Below are 21,493 nucleotides of genomic sequence, written 5' to 3'. Positions count from 1 at the left end.
ATCCAGGATTTTTGGCAACCCTGTATTATTGTGTTTGTAAATAAACTCACAGTCTTACGTCAAATTGTGAGTTCTTTGAATAACACATACAACTAATTAAGCATTAAAAGTCTACTTGATTAAATTATAGACAGTTTTTTGTGAAACTAGTAGCAGAGTATTTAAAGAGCAATGCTTCAAGTTTAAAAACCAAAAATTTTCATTACTCTTAGAGTGGGTCCTTAACTTTTAATTTTTTTTTTGTAGTTATCATTTATCATTATTAGTTCGGAACCTAAGAGTTTACTTGACTTAGAGCTTCGAATTAATTTATAAGTTTCTTAGAATTAACGCGATATCCGTCTTGTATATCTAATAAAATAAGTTTAGATGAGTTATATTCAAAAACTATAAAAAAAACAAGTATTAATATAATAATTTACTTCATTTTCCATTTATTGTCTTTGTCATTAGCAATATCTGATTCTAACTGTTGTTGTTCAATTAAAGCGTTATAATCCTTTTGTATCAGACGCAACTCATTTTCACGTGAAAGGATTGTTTTTTGTGATTCTAAAAGACAATCTTTTAGCTTTTTGGTATCATTTTGTTCTTTTTCTCTGCAAAATGAAAACAAAATTATTATGCAAAAAAAGACACTAAAATTCTTCACATATATTTTTACATGGCCTATAATATTTTTTATAAAAATATATAAAATCTTATTGAAGTCAACTTCAACAGTTTATCAAAAAACTATAAGATTTAATTATATCTAACAACTCAGTCTTGTTTTTTTCTTTTAGTTCGTTTTTTGTTTTCTTCCCTTTTTGTTTTTTAAGTACAGAATAAACTCTAACTTTGTAGCTTTCGTACTCAGATGAAATAGAGTTCTTTTCTAAAACAACGTTGTCTAAAGAAGTCTGTTTGTGATTGTAAAAAGAATAAAAATAAATTAATGTAATAAAAAATGTTCTAACTTAAAGCAACGTATACATTTATTTCATATATTTTTAAATGTCTAAGAACTTATCTAAAGTTAGGTTTGACATATACTTTTCGGGATTAAAATCAACAAAAAAACCTTTAATCCTGAAATTTTCTGCTGCATCAACAGTTTGTTTTTCTCACTTTTAGTAATAGAATTTTTTAAAGCGTTTTCTAGAAGTTTTATTTTCTTTTTTTCGTTTTCAATATCAACCTATATACATCTTTTATTTTAAAAACGTTTTGTTACTAAGTACTTTAATAAGAAAATTATAATTCTTTGTCTAATAGAAAACTAATAGTAATTGTTTAAGCTCGTGATATTTCTTAAAAACAGAAGTTATATCATTATTTGAATAATTTCTAGAGGGTAACATCTAATCTATACCCATAACTGCTTTGAAAATTAAGACTTTAAAGGTCTAGCGGGTCTACAATAATATTACAATTTGATCTTAATTTGTTAAGTTTTTATCTAAGCTTACAAACACTTTTCATAGATTCAAAATATGAAATAAGTTTTGAGAAATAAGCGATCAAAAATGGTAAGTTCAGTTCAACAGGTGTTTTATGGAAGGCACAAAATAATACAGCTATGAAAAACTTTTATATCAAGTTTAATTCTACTTTAATTTTTTAACTACTTAAAATTTTTACAGTAAGTGATAATCTTAAAAAGTGAATTCATAATATTTAAATTTATTCAATTTTTCATTTTATTAACACTATTTTGTTATTTATCTAAAAATTCAAACTTTCAAAATTTAATGATTATAACATTCAAAGTGTTTTAAACTATTTAAGGAGTGTATCCTAAAAACTTAACGTTATTTGCTAAAAAATAAAAGAGAAGTTAGATTTTAGTGAATGGCTAATCTTAAACTTGAAATGAAAATAATAAATCACCCACCAAAGCAACGACTATTTATAACTTTGAAAAACCACAAAGAAGGCTTTAACAACAATCCAAAGATCAGACTATTTAACCCGTGTTATTCTTACATAGGACAAATAAGTAAAAGTATAGTAGACAAAAAAGTTTAAAATAGAAACACTACACACGAAGTAATAAAATAGTATAAAAAAAATCTAGAAAAACTTAAACACAGACTTAAAGAATTTGATATAGAAAACTATTAATTAAATAGTATTACTAGTAGACTAAAGTAGCATTATCCGTTAAAAACATAAAACTTATTAAAAAATGCATAAGAAATTTTGCAAACAAAAGTTTAGAAGTAAAAACCACAGACAAAAATTATTCTCAACGCAGACAAATTATCATCAAATCAGTATTATATAACCAAAGGAAGTATAGATAAAAAGTAACTAAGACGAGAATCAATTTTTTAATATCACAATGGGTGGAAAACATGGAGCAGAAATCTAGGAACTAGTCGGTTCATAAACTCAACAATCTACACTAAAAATTATCTTTCCAAATTTATTATAGTGTAATGAAAGTGCTGCATTTATTTACTTGCAACTTTATTATTTTGAATTTAGAATATGTAGAGTCAGACAATAATATAACTAAACATGGAAGTAACTATTGGATAACCATATAAAGAATTGCAGTCAAGCATAACAAGTCTCATTTCAAATTCAGTTTATTAATGGTTAGTGCTGTGTAAAAGTACTAATTGGTAGTGATGTATTAGAACTGTGTTATTTGTATGATTATTTTCTAGACTGTTTAAGTATAAAGTTACTATTTCGATTACATTTTCTTGTTTGAAATCTTTTGAGTTAGATTTAAATTAGTTCTTTAAGTGTTTTATAGTTTGTTGCTGACTAAACTTGGTTTATTATAAAGTTTTAACTATTTCGAAGTAGTTTATAAGTTATAAAAGTTTTATTTTATTGTGTTTCATTTAGACAATGGATTTATTACCGAAACTGTCTGTCTGATTTGTATTCAGTAAGCTAAAGTAGCATCTAATAAATGTAAGATAGTAATTAAATAAGTTCCTATATAATTATAAGTAATAGTATCAGTGTTGCCACTGGTTTTTGAGGGTTTTTTTTTTATTTATGAGTACTCATTTTGTAGTCTATTTTTAGTTTTTTAATCAAGTTTAGGGTAAAAAACTGTCTTAAATACTATAAAACATTGAAAAGATACAGTAAAGCTACTTTCAATGTGTTTTGTAACAAAAAAAAAAGACAAAACTTTTTATCATAGACTTTTTGTGTCAAATTGAAATTTTACTACTTTACATGTAATTTTTTTTTTTCAATTACAGGTTTTTTTCAAAACTTCCCAAAATCCAGGTTTTTTTTTCAGGATTCCAGATTTGTAGCCACCCTGTCCAGATTTTAAATACACGTTTTTGGGTTTATTTTTACTTAATATTAAGTTTGAAGGTAAAAAACTGTGCTAAGTAGTATAACAACATGGAAAAGATACTGTGAAGCTACTTCAAATGTGTTTTTTTGTATAAAAAACTTTGATGATAACAGAAAATTTGTATATGTATGAGAGACTTATCGTGTCAAATCAAAATTTTACTACTTAATATGTAAAATTTGTTAGAAATTCTAGATTTTTTAATGATTTTTGTTCAAAATTCGAGGTTTTATAAGCCTAGATTGTCAAATTCGAGGTTTTTCAAGGATTCCAGATTTTGTGCAAAACTGTAATATTAACAAATTAAATTATCCACACTCTGTCTTTAAAATAAAACATCTTTTTTTTGGTTTTTTATCTAAAATTTTATATTTCATAAGTTTTCAAAACCAAACACTGAAAGTTTTTTAAATATAAAAGTAATATTTTCCTGAAAATTTGAGTTCTCTAGTTCAAAAACTGAAAAAGAAGATATATATTTAGTAAACTTTTTAACTTCTGAGAAAATTGACTCTGTTAAATTTGCGCTTCATACGTTTGTATTGGTAACTTTTCACAAAAACGTCTATATCTCAAAACTAAATAAAATTTTTATATTCTATATTGTACTTAATACTGTAAGCTTTCACATAAGAGTCAATTGAATCTTTGTAAAAAAAATGTTGTACTCCCCTTATGCCCTTAACATGCAAGTATTTAGACAAAATTAATCAAAAAATAAACATTGGACTAAGTGCAAACCAGCTAAAAAACGAAAAGCAACACACAAAACCACCATCAACAGTAAACAACATGAAAGAAATTAGCTACAGCACAAACAAGCCACTTAACTTTCAAAACTAATACACAAGTTGAAAAATAAAATAAGAAGTATAAATTTCCTTGAAAAATACTAAAAAGGGAACAAAAATCTAAATCAGGAAAAGAAAATGCAGGTTGTGCTAAGAAGAATCCTTAATTAATACTCAAATCAATTACGATTTGCATCAACAAAAGAACAGAATTATTAAATTCATGCAGACACACTTCTAGTAAAAAATTGTAAAGAATCTAAGACTTAAGTGTACCATAGGAGTATAAAATAGTTTTTGGCTTTTTAATAGACTTTTGTTAATGCTTGGTTTAAATTCTTTTTTTTAGATGACTTACAATTTCATTTGACTAAAAAGTGTAAACATAAGTCCTTCATTTTAAATAAAATATCGGCGAAAGTCAGCAGAGCAGAAGCCTTGACTTTCGTTTGCCGTGAGACAAGCTCAAGTTTAACAAGAGGGTTGATCATGCCAATTCGACCATCAGACCACAAGTTTCGGTAGACTGAGACCGGTTTCGTCCTTATTAGGACCCATCAGTCAGTCACAACTGAACTTTTGTTCATTTAAAACAGATTATTAATTACTTTCATTTAGCGCATCATTAGAATATTCTTGCTAAAAACTGATAAGAATGTAGTGTAAATTTAGTTATATACAATGATTTTTAAATGTCTAGCTAAAAATAGTTACGTCATAAAGAGTTAAGTGTAAAAATCTGTTTAAAAGGTTTAAATTAGAGTTAAGTTATACTTTGCTATTTTGAAGTTACTTTTAAGGCAAAATTGTTAAAATAAAAACATTTAAGATAGAAGAAATTTTGCTTGAAACTAAATTAAAAAGTAAATTACAAAAAACGATCATAATAATAAATTATAAGTTTATAAAACATAAAGAGTTTATTTACTTTATTTATAATGTTTATATTGTAAACACTTTAAAAGTTAATTAAGACAGATATCAGTTTTTTTCCGAATATATTATAATTTTAATCATTCATTATAGCTTCTATAACTTTGAATAATTGTACTTATATCTTACAATTTTTTTCAAACTTTAAAATAAATATCATAATGTTTGTTAATTGGATCTTCTGGTACTTTTTTATTTCAACTTTTTTTTGAGATACGAGTAAAATAAATTTTTAAACTTACTAAAATAAGACTATTTTTAGCAATTGTGAATTATTTGTGTTGATATGTCGTCGTCAAAGTCTTTTTTACTGTCATAATCTTTATTAACTAAACCTTCTTAATACTTGCTTTATTTTTTAATTTTTTATTTTTGAGATATGACCCCTTAAAACTTTAAACGGATTGCTATTTTTTAATTGTCAGATTTTGAATTGTAAAAATCAAGACTGTACATAAAACTAGAATAAGATCTCTAGCAAAGTTACACTCAAAAATAGTTGTTCCAATTTAATGTTTAAAAATTATATTTTACTTAAACTTTTTTATCAATAAAAACCTGATAAAGGTCAATACTATTTTGCATCGTATCAGTTTGACTAGTTAATTCATCTACTTTACTCCTCAAACCATTTTCAATGTTGTTGAGACATTTGATATTTGTTTGTACCGTCTCAAGAGTTCGCATATGTCTCATTTCCCTTTCATCTGTATTTGCTTTGTACTAAAAACGATTAACATTGTACAAGTTATTTTTTCAACTGTTAGTAGTTAATGATGTTTTCTAATACACGATCGAAACTAAACAAGTTTATTAGAATATAAAAAAGTTTTGTAAAGTACTGTTTTTAGTTTATTAAAGTTTTCGTTGAAACTATTATTATAAAATTTATTAAAATATTTTACTGAACTATTTACTTTTTTTTGGTCGATGCAATAAGTTAAAATAAGTTAATGGACTGGTTTTTCAAATGTTTATGCCAGGCAAGAAATAATTAAAATTTCAGTACTTTAACGCCATAAATAACATATTTTTTCAATTTAGTATTAGTTTTCAAATGTTTTACCATACTGGAAGTTACTTTTAATCGCTTTTTAACATGCACCCTTTGAGATATAACAGGTTAAAGTTGAACAATTCAATAGGTTCTTCAAGAAATATAGATAATAAAATTACAAATAAATTTATTTTAATTAAAAATCTTCTCCAACAGGCTTAAGCAACCATTTCTAAAAATTTTCAGTGTAATCTTTACTAGTCTATTATAAAAAATAGGTGGAGATATTTGAACTTTTAACAACCCTTTTAAAATAACACACATGATGTTTTCATAGTTTATTTAATTTCGACGATGTTTCGACTAAAAAATAGTTATTTTGGACAGTTTTCTTGTTAAAATTGACTAATGCAAAATAATAAAGTAACTAATGCTATTTAAAAAATATATATTCAATATATTTCATTTATTTTAACACCACTAATTAAAGAACATTTAAGAGAAAAAACAACACTGTCAGATTCCATTAGTAACTGTAACAATTAGAAAAATTAAAAACTAACTGTTAACATTTTAATATTCTAAAAGAACCTAGAAATAAATTTGTGACCTTGATTAGTGAAGTAATTTTAGTTGAGCGTTTTAGTCGAACTTTAAACAAACAATTAACTGAACCGGGTATTATTCAGACATCAAGGATTTTTGATTAAATACTTATTTACTGTTTATTTATGTTTATTTACCAAAGTTTTGTTATTATTCTTGTAACCTAAAATCATTGTACTACATAATTCATAATGTATAATTTTATATATCTTGTGAGTAAATTTACCTCATATATTTAGATTTCAGCACTAATTTCAATTAGTTTGCACATTTTTATAGTTCAAAAAGACAAATTTAAAAGTCGAAACGTTGTTGAAATTAAGTTAACTATGAAAACATCAGGTGTATTTCTTTTAAATGGTTTTAAAAGTCTTTATTTGACGAATAATCGTTTGGTGTGATCTTAATTTATTTTAGTTTAATTTTTTTTTTACGCTTTTAATTCCAGTTGTATATTGATTATTTAATAAGCATATAAAAGCAAAAAATATTAACAATTAATAAAAATTATTTGAGGTTAAGTATTATATACCATTTAGTATTTAATTCTGTTTCCGAGAAATATTTAGCCAACTCCAAAAAAAAAACGTTTTATACATCTGTGTAGGGTTTTTTAACGAAAGTAACTGTATTTTAAGGAATAATTAAATACTTTTTATTATAAATAAAAATCTTATAATTTATACTTTAAGCTTTTAAATAAGGGACAAAACCTGAAAGACGGTGTTATTGTATAGCTTACCTAGATAATAATAATAATAAAAAACAGACTATCCTGAATCAGTAGTTTTTAGATTATCATATCCTTAATGTATTTGAAATTTTGGTTATTTCACATTTGATTTAAGTTAGTCTATTAGACTATTTGTAGAATAGTACAGTAAATTCACAAATATATATCCACGAATCAGTTGGACTTTATAGAGGCGATGGATTTGTCATTATTAAGTAAACAAGCAAATTTAATGTTCGCAAGAAAAAAAATGACATCATAAAAAAGCTATCAGAAACCGGATTTAATACTATAACCGACGCCGGCAAAACCTCCACTTGCTTCCTGGATAATCACTTAAACCTATCAACCGATGATTACTGTGCATACTTTAAACTAAACGCTACAACTATTTACATTAATAAAGGTTCACCACCCAAGAAAGATTAAAGAATTTAATCAAAAAGTAATTGAAAATAAGTTCAAAACTTATAAAATAAAAAATCCTTTTGATAATGATTAACAGGGGCGTCACGTGGGGTGTTGCACTGCCGCAACTGCACCACCTGGAAATTTTGTAAGGAAAAAAAATAAGTATCTATAATATTTTCGTTATTTTTTAGAACGAAATCTCTTTTAAAAGTCCAATTTAGAAAACGACCATTTTGCCCACTTCACTGCCGCAAACTCTTAGCTGACTGCCGCAAATGAACTCAAAAAAGCAAAATTTCTTCAAGAATTACCGCAAAATCAATATCTTGCGGTAAGTAAGCTAAGTTGAAAATTCCCTAAAACAGGACATGCTTAAGTATCATCTACAAGCTATTGTAAACATAAAATAAAAACAAAGCCAAGCTACTGCAAAGGATTAAACTTGAGTTTATGTACTCACATAATTTTTAAAATTTAAACTTGTCATAAATCAAATATTTTGAAAAAAAAAGATAAGAAACTTAAATCACTAAAGTCTAAGAATTCGATTTTTTTATTTTAATCTGCATACATAAACTTAACTATAACTGATTATTGTAATCATAAAGTTATTAAAATATTTAAATGTAACATTTGAGTTCTGAAAAAAAATGTTAAGCAGTTTATTATAAACTTCTAGTTTACTCTTACAGAAATATAATTTAGATTTATATTAAATAAAAACTATTATTATTGAAACAGTCACATATTTAAATAAAGTAAATAGCCTTAACTTAAAATATTGGTCTGACCCCCCAAGAAACTTTGATTACTTAGAGTAGTTTAACATTTTAGTCTACTTTATATGACTTTTGGTTTAATTTTTTCATAAACAAAGCAAAAATTTTAGAGAAAATTGTTGAAACATGGTTGCCTTGCCTCATAATCAGGATAACTAAGAAATGTTAAAAAAACTAAAGATGACCCAAGATAAATTAAAACTGACCAAATTAGAAAATATTCAGGCTGACTAAAGCAGTTTTAGTTTTTTACTCTGAAAATAACAAGTTTATTTAAAGTTAAAATATAAGTGTTTTACCCCTATGGCCACATGAAAACTAATTAACCAATTTTTTACTGTTATAATGGTTACATATTTATTAATTATCTTTAAATTTCTTGAAAAGTTCAACAGCCTCACCAACTAAACTTTAAAAAGTTGAGCTCCTGAGAAAAATACTGTCATCAAAATGAAAAACAAATTAAATTTAAATACATAAAAGATACCCTTAAAAACTATTGAATTTAAAACCTCCAACAAAAAAACATTAAGTTTAAAAAAAAAGTTAATAAAAATAAGGGGGGGGGGGTGTATAGGCACTTTTTTACATGTTGTTCTTATTCTAAGTTTTTCAGAAAGCTAATAGTTACTCTTTAATAAACTTGAAACTTCCAATTAAACTTTTAGATACAACCGGTCAGGCCAGAGATTACATTGATTTATTATACAAGGAGCAAACTAAAACAGCAAAAAAATACAATTTTACTGAAAACCTATATTCTCCATCATTTTTAAAGCAATTTTTATCAAACTTTTTCATTCTAATCTTTATGAAATTTTATACTTTTGTTGAAGAGAAGTGTTAAATTTTTAACTATCAATATATATACAAAAAAATATTACTTTTGTTATAACTTTTTTTTCTTAGTGTTTTAAATATCTATTTTAGCAAATTGTTTTATTTTATAAAAGAAACATCTAAAGATTTTGAGGCCAACTTATAAAAAAAGATATGGTTTTAGTGATTTGATTTATTTGTTGTTTGAGTTTATATTATATTAATAACGACTCTTTTGTATCTCTGACTATGAATTCCCATATCTCAAAAATTAATATGATTTTTTATATTGATAAAAAATGCCTTGCAGTTAAATTAAAACTGTATAAAATAAGTTCAGTAAAATAATTCTAAAGTATATGTTAAGGGCATAAAAGGGGGGTAAAATACTTTTTTTTAAACGCTGTTTTAGTTTGTGCCTCCTGTAAGGAACCTTTTGTTGCCTTTGACTTTGATCGGCTATATCTAAAAAAGTATTTTGAATTTTTAAAATCTGTAAAACGCATCTTGTAGCTTAGTAAAACTTCATAAAATAAGATCAAATTGTGAAGAAAGTGTTTCATCCTCCCAATGCCCTTAAAAGCAAAGCTTATTTTCAGGTGTAGCAAAAGTTCAGTTGTTTTCAAACTTGATAGTAAAAATATATTTAAAAAAATATCTTCATGTCCTTAAAGTTAGTGATAAAATGAAACTCTTTGTTTTTAAAATTATTTTAATCTTTTTTTTAGCTATATTCAGGATTGCCACACACTCAGGGTACTCAGTGAAACTTAATGATATTTTAAGTTCTAAAAAATCTCAGGGAAACTCAGGGTATTTTGATTTTTCTCAAAAACACATGGTGACTCAGGGCATTTCAAGGTCACTCAGGACAGTTTCTTTTGACTCAAAGAGTGGCAACCTTGCTTTTATTTAAATTTTTTTTTAATATTGAAATTATTTATTAGTTTACTCTGTATAGTTAGAACAGTTTAAGAATTTCACAGTTATTGTTGGCAAAATATTTTACTGTTTATAAATCCTGTTTTCCTTTAGAACTTATAGAAACAGTGAAGAAGTGTTATCCTGTAATTGAATGTAAACAGTTAGAAAGAGAACTGAAAACATTTTATTCACATGCATCAGGATGATTTAGTGAAAATACTGTTATATCTTGAAGAACATAACCTGAATAAAATATTTAACGAAACTACAAAGTTTCTTAAAACTTTAATAACTATTCCCATGAATAGTGTAGACGCTGAAAGAACATTTTCATCTTTGAAAAGGATAAAAAAATTTTTGAGAAACACCATGGGTCAGTCAAGATTAAATTCTTTGAGTGTAATTTCGATTGGTAGGGACTTACTTAAAAACTGTACTAGTTTCAAAGAAGAGGTGATGGAGAAATTTATCAGCCAAAAGGAGAGAAGAATGAATTTTAGTTACAAAGGTGAAAAGTAAGAGTCTAAGTATTTATGTTTGCAAAGTTAGACTTTAGATTTAATTTTTTAGGTAGACATTCAGTAGTAACTATTTTCTGTACTAAGCAAGTTTAGTTTTTCTTTAAAAAGTTGTAATTTGTACATAAATTTTTCTTTGTTTGTAGACTTTTTAATTTACTTGCCAAGCTTCATTATGCATTCCTTTTTTTGTTTAGTTAAAAATAAGTAAAAATATTATTTTTAGTTTGGTATTTAATCCAATATTTTTCAAGTAAAGTTGAAGCTAAAATGAAATATTATTATAGTTGCTGTGTTTTTTATTATAATATAAGTTTCTTATATCTAAATTGTAAGCTACTTTTAGTTTTAACTTTAGAGCCTTTGTAAAACTTAATATTATTTAGTTTGCTTGTTTTACTTATGAGTTTTTTACTTAATCAAACTTTTTTTTTTTCATAAATGAATTTTAAATTTCTTTACTGAGTAATGTAAGTTGTTCTTTAAAAAAATTTCAATTTCTACACAACATTTTATTTGTTTGTAGACTTTTTAATTTACTTGCCAAGTATAATTAGACTTTTTTATTATTAAATATTAGTAAAACAATTATCAATATTTTGATATTTAATTAATCCAATATTTTTAAACTAAAGTTGAGGCTAAAAAAATATTATTGCAGTTGCTGTATTTTCTTATTATAATATTAATCTGTTTAATCTAAATTGTAAGTTAGAGACTTCGTAAAATTTGATATTTATGAGCTTGATTATTTTACTTTTGTGTTTTTAACTTAGTAGTCAAGCTGTTTTTTTTTCAAACATAAAAATTTTAATTAGTTATAAATTGATACTCGTTTATTTTTTTCATTATTCATCAGTAAATAAGCAATTATTTTCTACTGAGTTTTAATAAATTTTACTTAAAATAAACTTGCAGTTTGTACATAAAAATTTTTTTCTTTGTTTGTAGACTTTTTAATGTTCTTGCCAAGTCTAATAAGACATTTCTTTTTTTTTTGTTAAGTTAAATATTAGTAAAATAACCATTCTTAGTATGATGTTTAATCAAATATTTTTTAAATTAAGTTGAGGCAAAAGAAAAACTATTAAAGTTGCTGTGTTTTTCAATATAATAAAAATTTGTTTTGGCCAATTTTTTTTCTACTGTTAGTTTAAATTTAAAGCCTTCTTAAAAATTAATTCTCATAAATAAGCTAACATTTTTTGAGTCTTGTAAATTACTTAAAATAATTTTTTTTCTTATATTTACTTAAAATTTCAAAGTATTTACCTTTTTTTTAAAAGTTATTTTCTTACATAATTTTTTTTTTGAAAAAATAAATGTTTTATTTCTAAACAAAATTTCCCAGGTTACATTAGCAATTTAATGTAATTGTTGTAGAAAAAAGTCTTTATTTAAGATAAAAAAGAGTTTTAAAGTAGGGGATTTTTTTTCTAAATTCTGCACCACCTAAAAAATACCACGCGACGCCACTGATGATTAACATACCTACCAAAACGCATTAATTAAAAGTAACTTCAATAATAAGCTGGAGTATAACACACTAAATGATAGCAATAAATCAAAAAACAGGAAAAGGAAATGCATATTCTATAATCCACCATACTTTGAATCTGTAAAAACAAAGTTTGCAGTCCATTCTTAAAACTACTGGATATGCATTTTCACAAATCCAATATTCAACAAAATTATTAATATAAATTGCATCAAAATTAAATACATTTGCTCTCCAGGTATCAAAGCAATTATTTGCGGTCACAACAAAAAGTTACTTGAAAAACCGCCCACAGACATCTGCAACTACAGAAACCAATTTCCAGTTAATAACAAGTGCAAATTCAAATGTGTATCTGAGAATAATGACGACATGTCATACATTGGCTCTACAAGCAGATCTTTAAAGAGATCTATGTGAGCATAGAACGTCTTTTCCAAATTCTAACAATAAGAAAAAATCTAATAACTGTACAAAACTTGCTAACTATTTATGGAAACTATACGAAAGAGATTCAAAATACATAAATAGAACATATATAGAACATAATTAGGCAAACAAAAAGCAAATTAAAACCAGTTTCATGCGCATTTTATGCAACTTGGAGAGACTATATATAGTTAATGCTAATCGAAGAAAAAACCTAAACTGGAGAAATTAACTTGTTACACAAAGCCCACTTAACACTATGGAATACTTTTTTAATCTTTTATCTTTATCGCATTCACTTAGTTTAGTTTATTTTAACTAATATCATGTTTATTTTTACATATATCTGTGTTTTTGGTGCACATCTATTCAAACTCTTTTAAAAAAGTTAAATTTGCCTTGGCTAAAAAAGTTATGTATACTAGAAAAAAATACATATGTAAGTCTTTTAATATCTAAAAGTAATTTTTCTTTTTGCAAAAATTAAATATTATTTGGGGTATGGCTATATTTGTTTTAAAATATAACTATTCAAAATTTAAAGAAAAACGTTTGCAAAAACAGATCCTGGCAAAACAAATTTAGTGGTTTGTAGAATAATAACAAATATACACAGTAATCTTTTTTTATTAAACAATAATTGTGAAAAACTATGATTAATTAAAGTGCCTGATCGTTTTTTTCTAGATACAAAAAATAAATTTCTATCTTACAATGCAAGGTAAAGGATTTTTCTAAATATTTATGTTTTAGAACATAATATTAAGACGCAATTATTAATTAATTTTTTCGAATACTTAACGACCATTTGGTCTTATGAAATAGTTTTTTTATTAATTTTCATGTAAGTAGTATATATTTTGATATGTTATTTTATTTTGTATTTTACTTTACTTTCATAAAATTTAGATTTCATGTTTAAAATAAAGTTTTATTTTATTTTACTTATATTCAAGTGAAGTTACTTCACTAGGATCTTTTGTTAGCAAACGATTAAACCTATATTTTTGAACAGTTAGATTTAATATTTACAAATACTATAAGAGTTATAGCAGTCAGATTTAATATTGTATACTGTATCTACTATTAACGATTAATCTACAAAAATCTGAAGTAATTATTCTTATTTTTAATAACTATATGTGTACACGTACTTTATCTTCTAACCCTTCATTACAGTATTTACTTTTTTACAGAGCTCCGTTAAGTTTTGTTAACTTGTTAACACACAAAAACATGTGTTAATTTAATAAAGAAAGAGTATGTACTGTGTAAATTTGATATAAAATATAGTAATTTTTTAATATCTCAAAAAACATTTTAAATTCTGCAAAAAGAAGAATAGCTTGTACATATTAAGGCCATAGGGGGTAGGCCATGTTTTTTACAAGTTGATCTTATTTTATAGAGTTTTTACTAAGCTTCAAGTTGCTTTTTACCGTTTTTAAAAATTCGAATTAGTTTTTGAGATATGACCGGCCAAAGTCGGGCCGCATAACAGGTTCCTTATGGGGAAGGAAAAACTAAAACGGCGAAAAAAGACTAATGCATTCAAAATCTATCTCCTCCTTCATTTTTTAAGCAATCTTCTTCAAACTTTCACAGTCTATTCTTTATACAATAACAAAAAAACGTTATTTGTGACTTTAAAAAATTTTAAGTAAAAATACCTTTTTTTTGAAAAAAAAAAAAAAAAAAATGATAAAAAATCACTTTTTTTTATTTATTTTTGTCATAAAATTTTTATTTTTTAAGATTATTAAAATTCACAAATAACGTTTTTTTCTCATAATGTAAGGAACATTTCCTGAAAATTTGAAGAAGATTGCTTGAAAAATGAAGGAGAAGATAGATTTTAAAGCCCGTTTTTAAAAACTCGAGAAAAACGGCTTTAAAGTTTTGGTAAATTTCATTTTTTTATATAAATATTTTTATATAACCGGTCATAAAAAAAAAGTTACTTAATATTTTTAAAATCTAAAAAAAGTATCTGAAAGATTATGAAATTTACTATAATATAAGTCTATATGTTATTTTTGGTCAAAAAATGGCTTCTACCCCCCCCTATGGCCTTAATAAGACCTACATACATTTTTTTTTAAATATTTATTACTTTTTGATATATGGTCTTTTTTATTTTTCTATGTAATTTTTTAATGAACTGAATTTAATTATCGGAATTTGGATTATCCGAATATAAATTGTCATCTAATTCTGTGTTTTTATTCACCTATAAACAATTTCTTAACAATCCATTATTTAAAATAAATCCCCTTTCTAAATCCTAGCAATTATATTTATATTTTCTAAAGCCTAGTGTTAGAGAGAGATATACTACAACTCGTCATTTAAAATATAATTGTTTAAAACCTTACAACTTACCCTTAATCTTAGTTTTAGTCTTTTACTTAAAAACTATGATTATAGATTATGTTTAATCAAATCCCCTTTAAAAATTATTATAAATTACAAAACATTAAAGCTTATATATACTTTATTTTTTGATTAGTTTTATTACACCACCCTGTATATGTTTTTCATTTTTCTTATACTAAAAATAATTAAAACTTGTATCAGACATATTTCTCAAAACTTTATAAATATTAGACTAATAGTTTTTTTTTTTTGCTTTCCCATGAAACTCTTTAACTATAATCAATTTAATGCCAAAGGTTATTTTAAAAACAGTAAAAAGTAACTGGTAAATAGTTATTTATTCAAAAATTAATGAAGGCGGTCCACCTAGGAAGTTACATCTAGATTTATACAATTTGATCTTATTTTGTAGTTTTATCTTTGCTATTAGAGATTTTTAAAAGTTCAAAAAACTTTGAACTAACTGTTTAAACATAAGCGGAAATCAAATAAAAATCTATCTTCTCCTTCATTTTATAACCAATCTTCTTCGATTTTTCACTATAAGTCCATTACTAATATTTAAATCGATTTAATGCAACAGTTTTTTTGAAAAATAAATAAATAAAAACTACCTATATTACTTCTTTAAAATCCCAATATTCAAAGTCTTTTAAGCTATAGAAAAGATGTTTAATTAAAACTTGAGGTCTTTAGCTCAAAAAGTTTAGAAGATATATTTATAGTAAATTTTTAAATTTCCGAGAAAAATGACTATGAAAAGTTTGCGGTCCATACGTTTGTATCGGAAGCTTTTTATAATTTACAAATTCTTAAAATTTTATTTTTTAATTCTATAAAAACTAGCTTGTAGTTTATACTTTAAGCTTTCATATAAAAGCCAATCTTAATTTTTGTAAAAAAAATTGTTTATCCCCCCTCCCTTTATGGCTTAAATACAGCGATTTAACCCCCCTTCCTATGCTCTTAATTTGTTATTTTTTTAGTAGATCTACTTAACAGATTTTGTAGATCTATGGAGTGCCCAAAACTTTTTTTAAAAATCAATTGGGCGAAGGTTTCAATATTAAAGTACAACTTCACTATATGACAAATAACCATTATTAACTTTTACTTAAATTGGTATTTATATTGAATTTTTTTTTTGTATTTTTAAACTACTCATCTTACATTGTTTTAATACTTATAAATTTCAATAATTTTATATTTTGCTTCACTTACTTGTTGTTGTAAACTATCAATACTATTTTCATATTCGACAATCCTTTTATTCATCTTTTTTATTCTTTCATTACTATCATTTAACTTTAGCGTAGTTTTTTTTAGTTCTTCGGTAATCTGAAATTGAGTAATAATATAATTTAAGCAATATCAGTAATAGGTTTTAATTTTTCTGTAAATTTTATTGCGTTAATTTAAGTGTGTTTTTATGGCTGGGAAATTATTAGTGATGTCAAATTTTTTTAATCAAAAATATTAGGAGTATAAATAACAAAACGTGTAACTTATGCAAATTAAAGAAGTATTAAACTGAGTTAACAAAAAAAAAAGAATTGTTGCTTAACAAAAGTAAATAATTGAACAACTTTTTCCTGTTCATAGGTTATTTTGAAAATATAACCAAACGCATCTCTTTTTTTTTAATTTATTTGAGTACTTATTCGAAGCAAGTGTTGTCAAAAGTTGTATCTTACTAAAATAAACTGAATTGAAATAAAACTATACTGTAGTTTCAAAATATGTTATTATACTATTATATGTATATTATATTTCAAAAATTTAAACTACAGTATAATTTTAATTTAATTTCAATTCAGTTTAATTTAGTAAGATACAAGTTTTGACAAGACATACTTCGGAAGTATTTAAATAATTTTTTTTTAATGATATGTGTTTTGTTATATTTTTAAGAAAAGTAAATAAAGAAAACAACCCTGCCTACATATTTTAAAAACTTATTCTAAAAAATCTAAAATAACTTGAAATAATTGTTTATTTGCATTTTCAAAAATTGATTACAGGGTTGCTTTTCTTTGAGTCAAAAAATCTTCCCTGAGTGACCAGAAATTTCCCTGAGTAACCTTAAATTTCCCTGAGTTTTTTTCCAAATCCTTAAAAATTTTATTAAGTATTAAAAAATTACAATGTTTATTTCAAGAATATTGAAGAACTAGTCGCAACGCTAAAAAAATTCTAGTTAAGCACTAAAAAATAAATAAAATCAACTTTTTTGAACAAAATTTTGAAACTGGACTAACTAAATTTCATTCTAGATCTAGAAAAAATTTCCCTGATATTCTTTAAAAAATCTTAAATTTTCTCTGAAATCTTTAGAAAAAACCAAAACTGCCATAAGTTTCCAAAATTAAAAAAAATAATCAAAATTCCCTGAGTTTCCCTGAATTCCCTGAGTGTGTGACAACCCTGTGATTAACTAAATTTGTTTGTTTTGTCAAGTGTTATATGTATGTTTGTAAAATTTTTAACACTTCTTTTAATAAATTCAACTCTATTTTGCTTTTATGACTAGTTCAAATAGCAATGAAACAATTGTAAGCAAATTCGGAAAAGTTCTTTTTTTATCAAATATGTTCATAGATATATATACAGAAGCGTCATAAATAAAATTCTGGTTGTTAAACAGAACTATCCTATGAAAAAAAGTGTATGTTGTCAAACACTCTGATTACTCAGGTTAACTCACCTGGGCGAAAGTAAAAACCAGAATAGTTGAAAAATTCAAAAAGTTCTAATGCAAACTACTCCAGTTTTAAGTATTGTTCTTTTGAGTCAGTTTTATTTTCATAAAGATATTATTAAAACAATAAATTATTTTTTTTTATATATTTGAAACTTTGCTAAAGTTCATTATCAACTAGTTAGTTGGCCTATTTTTTAACTTTACTGTTACAAAATGTTTTTCAAATATTTTATATTTAACTCATATAAGTTTTCTTTTATACCTCAATGTTGTTTTTATTTGTTGTAAATTTTTTTTGATCCTTTAATTACTGTAGCTTTGTTTTATTTTAATAAAAAGTATTCTTTAAAACGTACTGATGTAATTGTAGTATCAAAAATTTGCACAAAAAGGTTAATTTTGAACGGATGGCTAATTTTGCACAAGAGTAAAAAAAAAAAAATAATAACAACAAAACACCAACCAAGGGTAAGGGTTAGGGTTAATAGTGGTAGTAAAAAAGGAATAAAATATATAAATTAATTAATTAATAATTTAATAAATAAATAATTAATTAAATAAATAGGAAAAAAGTTATCGACCAAGGGTAAGGGTTAGCAGTAACAGCGGTGGTAAAAAAGAAGAATGTAAAAAAAATAATGAGAAGATAAAAATAGAAAGGTAAGAGAAAATTGTTATACTAAAAATATTTTTGATACTTTAAAGCATATATATAAAAAACATACTATTTCAGCTTCTTCTAACTTTACTTGAGAAGTTTGTAGTTTCTGGCATTTTTCTATTAATTTTTCATTTAGGTCTTTCGATTCATTTTCAAGGTTATTTATACGCTGTTATAAATAAGCAATTATAACTTACAACTTTAACTTAGTTACCTGTTAACTTAATTGTTTATTTAAATTAATATACTATAAGTTCTAATTTGCAACTTTTAAGTATTTTTTGAAATATAACTTCTTGAAAACCTAAAGTTTTATCAGGTTCTAGCTTAAACTAAACTTAGTTGTCTTAAAAATTAAAAATCAACCGTAAAATAGAATATCATAAAAAAAGTACCTTTGCAAAAGTTATTTTATTACTTTTTTCATAGTTTTGAATACATAATTTAAAAATTTGTTTATTAAGTTTAACTGTCGAAATTTTCCAGTAATTACAGAAGAGAAGAAATGCAGTAATAAAAATAAATAAAAGCTAGACTAAAACGATTTGAGCCCACTAAGAGTATTCTTTTAATTTGATTTACTCAAAATTTTTTATGTGAAATTATAGCTTGACTATAAAAAATCTCATTTTAAGTATAAATAGTTTAATTTTAAGGGGATAGGAGGGTTGGCACTTTTTTAACAAATTAATGTTATTTTAAAGATCTATTAGCCAACAGTTGCTTTTTACCATTTTGTAAAATTAAGTTTTTAAGGTACGAGGGTACAAAGTTAGAAAGCTCAATAACTTCCTTATAGAACAGGGTTTCTCAAAATGGGCCGTGACAATACTCAGGGGGTTATGAGCAGTAAAGGAGCCACAGGAGGCGGTGAGGTCATAATTTTTAACTTACACTAGATATTCTGGAGTTACTGAAAAAAAGTCTTAGGTGTTTTTATGGTAGTTTTTGAGTATTTTTGGTAGAAGGGGCCCTTGATTTTTTAATTTCATAAAAGGGGCCATTTGAAAAAAAGTTTGGAAGACCCTGTTATAAAAGGACAACGTAAAAAAGCAAAAAAAAACTATTTTATTAAAAATTTATCTTTTCCTACAGTTTTAAGCAATCTTTTTGAAACTTTCTCATATTAATCTTAAGTAAATACTTAACATTTTTATTGAATAGTTTTTTTATTCTGAGTAAAAAAAAATTTTGATTGGAAATGAAGAAAAAATATATTTTTTATGTTGGTCAAAATATTTTTCAAATTTTTTTTTTCTTACAATAGGGTATTTTTTTAGTAATGCAAGGAGCATTTCCTAAAAATTTAAGATTAATTGACAAAAAATGAAAGAGAAGATAGACTTTTACTGAATTTTTTAAAATTGAGACAACAAAAATATTTCTTCCATACTTTTGTATCAGAAACTATTTACTCAACTGACAGTATCTCAAAAATTTTTTTTCTATATTATGATAAGTATCATACAGTATATAATTAGAGCTTTCATATAAAGTATAATGTAAATTTATATTAAAAAAATGTTAGACTCGCTGCCCCCATTCCCTTAATGTTAATAAAAACTTAATCTAAAATTATAACAAATACAATTATAATACTTAAACATTAACTTGTTTTAATTTTTTGTTTTCTTTGAATAAATCTTGTGCTTTCTTCTCAAGCTGTAAAACTGTGTTTTTATTATTCTTCATTGATTCCTCAAAAGATTTTTTTAAATCTTGATTATTTTTAGAAACTTCTAAATGCTGCAATAAGTTTTATTTAAGCTTAGAAGTTAAATCATCAAAGTGTTTTATTTCAGTTATTGTCATGTTTTAAATCTTCTGATAAACTTAAATATAAATAAGTACAATATTTAAACAAAAAAAAAGCTTAACATAAAGTAGTATATTTTTAATGTGCCACAGAAATTTTTTCATTGTGCAACGAGCTGTGCATTACTTTTTAATGTTCACAGAAAAATTTTAATGCCATAGGGGTTACACAAGTTTTTTAATAATGATTTTTTAATAAAATCTTAATTTTTATATTACATGATAAAGATATTTTTAATGAATTTTTAAAAGTCTATCCAAATTTTAAATAAACAGTTTTAAAAACTTTTCCAAAAAAAGTGTATGATGATCATGGCCGATTTGGTTTACTATAATTTCTAACCCATGATCTGTGTTCATTACCAACAAACACTGATGCAGCATTAATTATAGGGGCTTCTTCCGCCAATATACAGAAAAAATTGAAGATATTTAGGTAGCGCATTATTATGCCACATTAATTAGTGAAAGATCATCGTGTATTGCTACTTGTGAAGGTAAAAATGATGATGGGACTTAAAAGATGGACCACCTCATGACAATTCGAGATGGAAATAATTTGAAGTGGAAACACCAACCTTAACGTGATTTGCTGAACTTACATATAGATTCAATTTTTGATTGTAAAATTGAAAGGGAATGTAATGTTTCTAATGAAAGATCTTTTTCACTGAGAAGCCATATCCAAATAGATTTTTTAGTAGAACAGATGTATTTTAAAGAAAGTTAAATGATAGCTTTTGAAAATCTTTAAGAGTAATATATTTACCTAATTATATCAAACAGATAGTCCATTAGATTTTATCAATTATGTGACAGTTTTTGGTATTAAAATTTTTAAAAGTATCAGTCATGTTGCAATTATGTTAAGTGTTAATACTAAATGATTCAGTACAATGTTCGTTTTATTTTGCAATGTTTTTTATTTCTTTTTAAAAATCTTTATTTTGGAAACATCAACTAAATGTTTAATGCCATACAACATTATCCTGCCTATAATAATTCATAACTTTTTAATAGTTTGTTAATTTGTTGTAATTCTAATTGAATAATTATTTAAGGGTTCTTTAAACACTTAAAGCTAAACGAACTATGACATCAAATATCCCGCTAATGTACATAACACATCACCTAAATTTTTGAAGTTAAGAAGTATACCTAAAAAGTTTGGTTTGACAATAATATT

The 21,493-nt window shown here is 24.6% G+C and overlaps 1 protein-coding gene across 1 annotated transcript in view; it reads right to left on the bottom strand.

Moving 5' to 3' along the window:
- The window catches only part of LOC145829988 (GRIP and coiled-coil domain-containing protein 2-like), a 57,538-nt gene that overhangs the window by 18,346 nt on the left and 17,699 nt on the right, over positions 1-21,493 (bottom strand). Inside the window, exons 4-10 of the mRNA XM_082937913.1 lie at positions 20,104-20,238; positions 18,557-18,661; positions 16,352-16,468; positions 5,599-5,763; positions 1,064-1,180; positions 760-902; positions 423-599 (exon numbers count right to left, since the gene is read on the bottom strand). Coding sequence (XP_082794039.1) covers positions 423-599; positions 760-902; positions 1,064-1,180; positions 5,599-5,763; positions 16,352-16,468; positions 18,557-18,661; positions 20,104-20,238 — 959 coding nt within the window. The remainder of the gene's footprint in view (positions 1-422; positions 600-759; positions 903-1,063; positions 1,181-5,598; positions 5,764-16,351; positions 16,469-18,556; positions 18,662-20,103; positions 20,239-21,493) is intronic.

This window comes from Thalia democratica, chromosome 1 (assembly GCF_965202585.1).
Source record: "Thalia democratica chromosome 1, ktThaDemo2.hap1.1, whole genome shotgun sequence".
Taxonomy (NCBI): Eukaryota; Metazoa; Chordata; class Thaliacea; order Salpida; family Salpidae; genus Thalia; species Thalia democratica.
Note: the sequence above shows the minus strand (reverse complement) of the source record. Positions and strands in the feature narration are given on the sequence as shown.